Below are 8,899 nucleotides of genomic sequence, written 5' to 3'. Positions count from 1 at the left end.
GGATCTGTCAGTGCTCCGATGGAGGTGCTGTCTGCAGTGGGTCAGAGCCTGCTGACCTGTCCTGCTGCACCTCCAGACTGCTCAAGTCCTGTTGTGTGCTGCTTTCTCTGTTGTTCCCTTGCAGAGCTGACTCGTGTCCTTGGAGTCCTTTCTCTGATCTCTCACTGGGCCTTTAACTCTGCCAGAAGTCCTGCAAGTGTGCAGAGTGCTCTGTTTGCATTCCCCAACGCTTGGAGCAAGCTCAGTGCTTTTTCAAAGTTGTCTGGGTGAAGCACAGGGTGAAAATAGCACTTGCACTAAGGTGTTGCATATCTTTACAAGGCTCTTTCAACACTGACAAGCATTTCTGTTATGCCTCATTCTAACTACCAATGGCCCAGTGCAGCTCTGCTTGGTCTTGCACTGTAAATCTGGCCGTGCCTCAGTGTCCTGAGATGATTTCCTTTCCCTCCAGTGGCTCATTCCACGTCTCAGGTTCACCATGCAGCCTGTGGTGCTTTGCTAGATACAACATAATGGCTATTCCATATGGTACAAATAAATGGGAACTGGGTTTTTACATGTGCCATCTGGGAACGTGCTCCGGGTTTCTCCTTTCATTTGTTCTCACCCCTCTGGAAAAGCTATTACTGTGCTCTGAGCAGAGTGTAATTTGGAGCTGTGATAGTCCTTGGTGAGTATTTATGGTAAGGGCAATCTTGGTTTGTTGTTCCAAGCTCTGCATATAACTGGAGGAAGATGAGGAGGGCCAGAGCAGCCGTGTTGTCTGCTGCTGTGTAGGTGCTCAGACCAGTATCACACTCCCACATGAGCCTCCTATTGTGTAACACCCCTAAACAGCAGGCTGAGGGTGCCACGTGCCCCTCAGTAAATATGCCCAGGGTGTGGGCAGCAACCTTGGGTCTAGTCTGTAAAGGCAGAAACCCTCCACCTGCCCTGAGGTTCTGCTTTGTCAGTGGTGATGCCATTCCTGGTTCCTTCCCGTGCACGGGCTGGGGCTGATCTGCTGTGGCAGAATTGTCACCTGTGCCACCCTGGAGACCCAGCTGGGTGTGTGACAGCATGGGCACTGTCCTTGGGCCGTGGTGCCAAGGCAGGCAGTGCAGCACTCCAGCCTGGAGCTGTGACTGCCTGTGAGACAGCTTCCCTGGTTGTCAGAGGGCTGTGATTCTAGGCAGCTCTTCGGGCCAGCCAGATTTGTCTCTCCTGCCACTCTGATGAGGTGTGGAACTGTGTTGCTGGAGGAGTGCTTGGTAGCTCTCCATCCCTTGCTCTGAAGAAAGGCAGTGCTGGAGACGCTGATCTCCAAGGCTTCCCCACGCAGAGCACTGAGGGAGAACAGCTGTGCTGTCCCTGGAGTAACGTGGAACCCTCCTGTCACACTGGCATCATAAGTACTTGTTTTGCCTTCCCTCCTTCAGAGCTCTGGTGTTTCATTACAATGGTTGATGTTCTCCATCGTGGGACAGGTTGTCCTTCTCTGTGAGCTGATTTTTTTGGCAGGGTTGCATGTGGCAGGAGGAAAGTCTGGCACAGCTGGGGTGAGGCTCCCATTTGACTTTGCAGTGGAGGATCCCTGGTGCTGTTACACAGGTGTAGGTTCAAGCAGCACCGAGTCACTGACATTTCAGGTGTGCACTGCCCTGTTGAGCCACGGGAGCTGATGGCATACACCCTTCACACACCTTTCCTGGGGGCCTAAGTGTCAGCCTGTGCTCTTTGCCCTGGGGTCACAGCTTCAGCCTCTCCGGGGCATACAGCACAGCCAGAGGCACTGAGGTCCCCCCTGGGATCAGAGCTGTCCTCCTCCAGCCCACCTTGGCTCGGGGCTTCCGCCACAAGTGCTCAGCCCACACAGAAGCAGTTCCCAGGCTGAGCCAGGTCACGTTCAGTAGTGTACAAGTAGCAGGTCTTCATTAACCTTGCTGATGTTTGGAGATAGATGAGCTGGCAGATGGGAGGGTGAAGAAATATTTGTTCAAGCAGCTGCAGAGGGAAGAATACATAGAGAAAAAGCTTTTGTGTGTCAGTTAATAGATGTCTGAATGCTTTGCATGCACAGATCCATGGTATGTGTTGCTGCCTTGGGCTCACAAGATCTACAGCTCTCTCTTACCATTTCCTGAAGTGCAATGCAATTCCTGTTGTTATTTATTAGGACTAAGGTCCTCCAAGGTAGCATTTTGAGAGGATAAAGCTTGAGAATTTGTTATGAGCAACCTTACTCCTGAAAGATGGATGTATTTTTTCCATATGCCAAGCACGATAATGAGTGTCAGAGGTAACCAGGATGCTGGGATGGAGGGATTTGGAGAACAGCATTTTCCAGCAGCACCTCTGCTTATTTCATGGTTAAGTTCTTTTGCGTTAGCCACGGAAATTGCCACTCTGCCTGTTTGGTGGGGATGCATGCAGACTGCCCAATTAGCAAACCATCAGAAAGAAATGATGCTTTGCTTCTCAAGGCTTGACTTGGGCCTTTGGAAGCAGGAGAATTCCGGTCAGTTGGCCACATGGTCCTGGCCATCAGTGCCACAGTCATAAAACACTTTCCGAGTCGCAGGAGTCTGGTGGAGATGTGCAGGTGATGGCAGAGCTCACTGCTGTGCTGGATCCTGCCTGCTGGCAGGCTCCCTGGAGGCACAGAGCCAAGGCTCTGGGGAGCAGCATCCATCTGCTCTGGCAGCAGCAGTTGTAGTTCTGTGCACAGAGCAGCAGGGAGATGGGCACTGCCCAGCACTTCCTCCCTGGGCCCAGCAGAATAGTTGCTCTGCGGTAGAGTGTGAGCTTCAGTGTGTGCCAGGTCCCTGGGGGTTGGGGGTTTGTGGGTCCACAAGGGTCAGCTGAATGAGGAAAAAACAGGGAAACAATCAGCCTTTTCTAGCTGTGCTCAAGCTGCTGTCGCTGCCATGGATCAGACAGGGGGTGGGTAATGCCTCGGGAGATGGAGCAGCTGGAAGCAAAGCACTGGAGCAGCTTTGGGGTGTAAGCATAGCCTCCAGACCTGTGACTTCTGAGGTCTGTTGTGGTCTCATTTCATCATCTCACCTGTGTGCACGTGGCTGTCATGATAACTGAGACTTACCATGAAAATCACTTTGGCAGAGCCTAGTTTCTCACAGCTGCTGTTCCCAGGAGGAGAACAGGCTCTGAGTTCGTCTGAGTCTTTTTCCCATGATGGTGGATCTGCAGAGCCAGAACTCTGAGACTTCTCCCTAGCAGCTCTTACAGGGCTTGAGAACTTCCCAAACTTCGGCAAACACAGCAAATTGCTTTCCACGGGACTCGGAGTTTGATTTTTGGACGTGTGTTTGACACGTGCAGTATTTTTCCTCCACCATCTTCTGCGTAGGCAGCGGTGACAAGTGACCCAGGAAACACTTGCGCTGCAGCATCTCGTCTGGCATCTGTATTTGTGCAAAACACTGTAATTTGCAGGAGCATTCATCAGCACAGTCGCAGAGTTCCCCAGCCCACTTGCCTGGAATAAATAGGCAATAAATTCCGTGCTAGCCTATTGAACAGGAAGGATCAGAATAGGTGCTCAAACGCTGCTTTGTCACTGGCTGCTGCCAGCTGTTCAGCGCCAGCACAGCCAGGCCGGTGATTTCCCTGGGTGTTCTCTCAGTCCCAGGGGGGTTACCAGAGAACCTGGAGACTTCTGGGACCATTTCCTGTGGCACAGCCATCCCTGGCAGCTCTGCTGGGGCGAGGGACAACCTTATTTTTAAATTTCTGCATTAATTTTTCATAGGCTGCATCCTGGCTGACGTGTTCCCATGCATTATGTAGGGTGAGGAGTGGTAGCCAAGGCTGTGAGCACAGCTTTGTCCGTGATCCAGTGTGACAGTCCCAACTCTGAGCACCTGCTCAGGTTTTAAAACAAGTTTAATCTGTCTAAAATGAACAAACTTGTCCCTAAAACCAGCTGAAACTTGACAAGCTTCTACCAAAATGCTAAAGAAATGTAGAAATCAGTTTGTGTGTTAAACTCTCTTCTGTCAGTGAATTCCTGCTTTACCCTGGCAGAGCTTGTCCTTGGAACGTGAGGAGAGGGTTTCAGCCTCTGTGAGGTCACTCAGGCTCTGAAATCCTCTGCTAGCAGAGCAGCTCCTGCCCTGCAATTAGTGCCAGCAGGGCAGTTCTGAGCCCTGCAGAGAGCTGCCACGTGCTGCCGCAGTGGCCAAACACCCGAGTCCCAGCACCTCTTGGGGAGCCAACAGAAAAACTGTTAACTGCTGAGTCTTTGCTTCACCATCCTGTGCCTGTGCTGTAAATCCCCTGCATTCTTCTCCCAAGGCTCCCCAGCCTTCTGCCAGCACGTGGTAGCTGTTTTGAGTGGGAAAACAGAATCCTGTCATACAGATACCTTTTTTTGCCTTGATCCTGCTAAAATCTTCACCAGGGCCTTCCTTGGATGCTTCAAATAGACATGACACAAAATAGAGTTGAGATATTTTTTCCACCACTATCTACTTTATCCCCAGTTGCCAGCGGACTGGGAGAGGAGCCCACACGGAAACCCTCCGGATCTATGGATAGATAGGGCGGTGTTGTTTCAGGCAAGTGCAGGCTGTGCTGTGTGAATTCACCAGACACTGCTCCAGCCAGCAGTGCATCATCTGCCATGCAGCTTTGCCAGGCAGTGGCACAGTTACTGGTCACTAACTTCTCAGGAGGGCTCTGGGGAGCAGCGCGTGGCAGGAAGCTGTTTGTGGCGGCTGTGACAGCAGGATGGGAGGGCCAGAGCTTCTCAGGGAGCCTCTGTCAGCTAGATCTAAGAAACACCTGAGACCCCATTGCTCAGTGACTGCCAGAGCCAAGGAGGGTGCTGCTGCCCCCAAGGGCTCTGCTGTGCCCGTGGCTGCAGTGAGCAGCTGCTGGATGTCTGCACCTCATTCTCTGCGTCACAGCAGGTTTAGCAACTGCACCATGGTATGGTAGAGAGATGGCAAGGGGAGAGGATGGCTCCATACTTTGTCATCCAGCCTTGAACAGGTGGGGAAAAAGGTTTGTTTTGTTGTCACTGAGCATTTCCAGCCACTCTGTTAGCAATTGCCTTTCCACAGACCACAGGGAGAAGGCGTTTGATGTGGGATTCAAGGAGGAGGAAGAGATTTTTTACAGAGAGAGTGATCGGGCACTGGAATGTGCTGCCCAGGGAGGTGGTGGATTCACCATCCCTGGAGGTTGTCAAGATGAGACTGGATGTGGCACTTAGTGCCATGGTCTGGCCACCACAGTAGGGTTGGACTTGATGATCTTTGAGGTCTCTTCCAACCAGGTTGATTCTAATATTCTGTGATTCCCAGGCTGAGCAGGATGTTACTGCAGAGGGGCATGGCAGGGGGTGTGAGCTCCTCCTTGAGGTTTGGAGCAGCTTGGGCTAGTGGAAGGTGTCCCTGCCCATGGCAGGGGGTTTGAACGAGATGAGCTTTCAGGTCCCTTCCTACACAAACCACTGTGGGATTTCCCCAAAGGAATGGGGAGAAGAACAACACCTCCCTCAGGGCACATGGCACCTCAGCAGCACATGGCAGATCTCAGCCTGGCACTTCCAGATTCATTAATGTGACAACTTTGTGCTCCTTACCAGGAGAGTGTCAGGTGCCCGAAGATCCCCTCAGCACTCTGGGGCCTGTGTGGAGCAGGAGGTGCATCAGAACTCTTCCAACAGCCCCATGACTCACAAGTCTGCTGGAAATTTGTGCTTTCCCAGCGGATGAGCCCCTAGGGAGACATGAATCTTTCAGAGGCTTCATGCAAATAGAATGCAGCATTTTACAGTCCTGGGCATAGCCTCAGGTTTCTCAGTTTTTCCTAACATGGTCCCAATTTTCTGCTCTCTTATTTATTTCTTTCAGTAAAGATGTTCAGTTCACACTTTGTTCTGCTCAATATAACCAACATAATCCTATTTTCTTACTGCTTAACCAGATAATCAAGATGCCAAAAGCATTTCTATAGCTTGGAAATTTCCTTATTTTCTGCCTTAAAACTCTAATTGCAGTCATGTATGAGCTCTGGTTTATGATATGGAAAAACAGGATTTAGGCCCCAGGAACAAAGAACATGGAAATACATGCAGGGAGACTCAGAGTAATAATGACAGAATGAAACGTTGATCCTTGTAGCAAAGATGTAAGCTAGAACTGCTCTGTTCAGTGGGAGGATAAAGTCTATGAGCATCTTGTCATTCTTCTTTCTCCTAGGAAGGGGTGTGGGCAAGCTTGGGGTCTGTCCCACTGCTTGGCTGTGGAGGTACTTGTGTGGAGTTAGTGAGGCCCTACAGATGTCCTCAAGGCAGGGACAGGGAGAGAAGCAGGACTGGGGTGAGGAACGCTGTGCTCACCTGCAGTATTACGTGTCAGAGAATCCATTCCAGGAGAGGACTGAACACCTGGAGGCCACTGAAAGCAGCAGCTGCTGCCTGCAGGGAGCTGTTGGTGGTTACTGACGGCCAAGGGCACCACGAGGTCGCTTCGGTCCTCCTTGAAGACAACACTCTCTAAGCACTGCTTTCCCATTTCCCCCCAGGTAAATACGTCTATCAGCCCATGACGCCCGTGGAGCAGCTCCCCAGCACAGAAATCCCCGCGCGGCCCCGTGAGTCCACCAACACCATCCAGATCTCCGTGTCGCTCACCGAACACTTCCTCAAGTTCGCGCCCATCCTGCAGCCGCCGCTGCCCCCCGAGTCGCCCCAGTTCTGCACCATCGCCGACCTCTTCATTGACAACTACCGTGTCAAGTGCATCAACGGCAAGATGTGCTACGTGCAGCGGCAGCCGCCCGCCGGCAGCAGGGCCCAGGAGGCCGCACGCAATGCCTTCATCTCCAAGGAGAGCAATACGCCAAAGCCGGAGCACTGCTCGTCCCCTTCCAGCTCCGAGGACTCCGGGATCAACGCGCTGGGGGTTCACTACATGGAGTCGTGTGACGAGGACACGGAGGGGGTGGCCGAGCTGAGCTCCGAGGAAGATTACAGCCCGGACAGCAGCTGGGAGCCGGACGAGTGCCAGCTCCAGTGCGAGATGGAGGTCATCGAGACTATAGAGACCACTGTGTGACCGGCGAGGCAGTCAGCTCAGTCCACTTCCCACTCAGTAATGTTGCTTTTGTAGTCTTTCTATTTTCTGTTTTTTCTGACAATCCCTTTTTTCCAGTGCACTTGGTATTTCCGATTCCTCACGGGAGCGCGGTCACGGGACTCGCATACGGTGAACTCGCAGCAGCCTGAGCAATTTTACCGCGTTCTCAGCCTGATCAGCTCTCCCACGTCTGCACGTAAGGTAGTGACAAATCTTCAGACTTTTATAGCAGAACTAGGCCCTTTTCTTGGTGTGGGTTACCCCACTCCCCACTCCTCCCACGAGGACGTGCTGCCCGTCGGGAGCCCTCGGAGCACAGGGCCGAGAGCTGGTGCACTCCTGGAGCAGCAAACCCAGTTGCCCTTACTCTTTCTCAAACAGCTCCACAGGTTGCGGTGGCCAGAGGCTTCTCCTGTCTCTGTCCCTGCACCTTGTCCAGCCTCTCCTCTCATGCTGGTGCCACTCTGCTCCAAGGCTGTGGCACCGCACTTCCAGCAGGTTGGAATGCCAGGCTAGAGAATGCACAAAGTGCCTCCAACTTTTCTCCAGGCTATGCACCAAGCAGCTGCTGAGCTAGGTCAGGTTCTGAAACCTCCTGAGAAAGCAGCTCCTGCTCTGGAGGGGGCTCAGGTGCCTGGATCCAGCTGGTCCCTTCTCTCTGTGTGGCTCTGGGGAAGGGGATGCAGCAGGGGCAGGAGGGGCAGCAGGCAGAGCTGGAGCATGGCCTCTAACCAATACCACTCTGGTCTGGGGTGTGCAGTGACAGGCGAAGGAAGCGACTACCTCCGAACACACATCCGCCCTCGGCTCTGCCTGCTGCTTCCTCCTGTGCTCTGCGGTGCCGGACACTCAGGACCAAATGGCCTCAGGGCCTGAAAAGTAACAGAATTTAAACAAGAGTATATCAGCTACACTACTGTGGCACCAGAGCCTGGGGCAGCGTGGTGGGCCCACGGGCTCAGGGCGTGTGCTTGCTGAAGTACAGCAGAGAGGCTTTGGCTCCTGCTCCTCCTGGGAGCAGCCCCTGGCAGGGTTCTCACACAGCTGGCAGCAGGAGCTGTCTTGCTGGGGGTTCACTTTCAGCCCTGCTTGGAGGCAAAAGATGTGTCAGATGCAGTGAGGGTGGAGGAGCTGGAGCCAGGGACACCTCTGGCCGGGTCTGCGGTGCTGTGTGCGGTCCCTGGGGAATCCCAGGCTGTATAGACATGTACAGGTAGTGAGTGGTCCTAGGTTTTAGTCCGTGGTAGAGGATGGCTCATCTCTCACTGTATCCTGACCATGTATTCGCAGTTTGATACACTTTGTAATCAGTATCTTTAGAAGACGTTTAGGCAGCAGTGTGTGTCTGTGCACCCACTCCCTGGGTGGAGATAAAGTAATGCTGTACTTTTTAGACTAACACTTTCAGACAAAAACAATAGCTTTTATAGTTTTGATGACTTACATGAAGAAGTGCAAAGCTTGTGAAATGAGGGACTCGGGCCATTGCATGAACAGCTACATTCTCACAAGGCACCCGAAGGTACTGTTTTTCTGAGGGCATTTAAGCAAAGGCTGTAGTGAAACTAAATAGGATTTATTTATTTTTTAAGTGCAGGGTTGTCTTTCTTGGCTAACTGAGGTTTCTAACAACATTTTGGTGTCTTTGGACCATTCAGACACATTCCATAGGTAGAAGGAAACATTATATATAAACCTACAGCATTTATCCATATTTAACCTCTCAACTGTAGTCTGAGTGGAGAGATGAACAAACTCACTCTTGTGCTTGACCTGAGCTCCCTCCTTCCCTGGGAGCAGCTTCTCTC

The 8,899-nt window shown here is 52.2% G+C and overlaps 1 protein-coding gene across 1 annotated transcript; it reads left to right on the top strand.

Moving 5' to 3' along the window:
* Positions 1–6,545: 6,545 nt before the first annotated feature.
* Positions 6,546–7,070, top strand: LOC103808100 (chromosome unknown open reading frame, human C3orf70). Its single transcript, XM_009080864.1, has one exon. It carries the CDS (start codon positions 6,558–6,560, stop codon positions 7,068–7,070), a length of 513 nt encoding a protein of 170 aa, XP_009079112.1. The 5' UTR covers positions 6,546–6,557.
* Positions 7,071–8,899: the final 1,829 nt, after the last annotated feature.

This window comes from Acanthisitta chloris, unplaced genomic scaffold (genome assembly GCF_000695815.1).
Source record: "Acanthisitta chloris isolate BGI_N310 unplaced genomic scaffold, ASM69581v1 scaffold30068, whole genome shotgun sequence".
NCBI classification, from domain to species: Eukaryota; Metazoa; Chordata; class Aves; order Passeriformes; family Acanthisittidae; genus Acanthisitta; species Acanthisitta chloris.
This window is presented reverse-complemented; position numbering and strand designations above follow the sequence as displayed.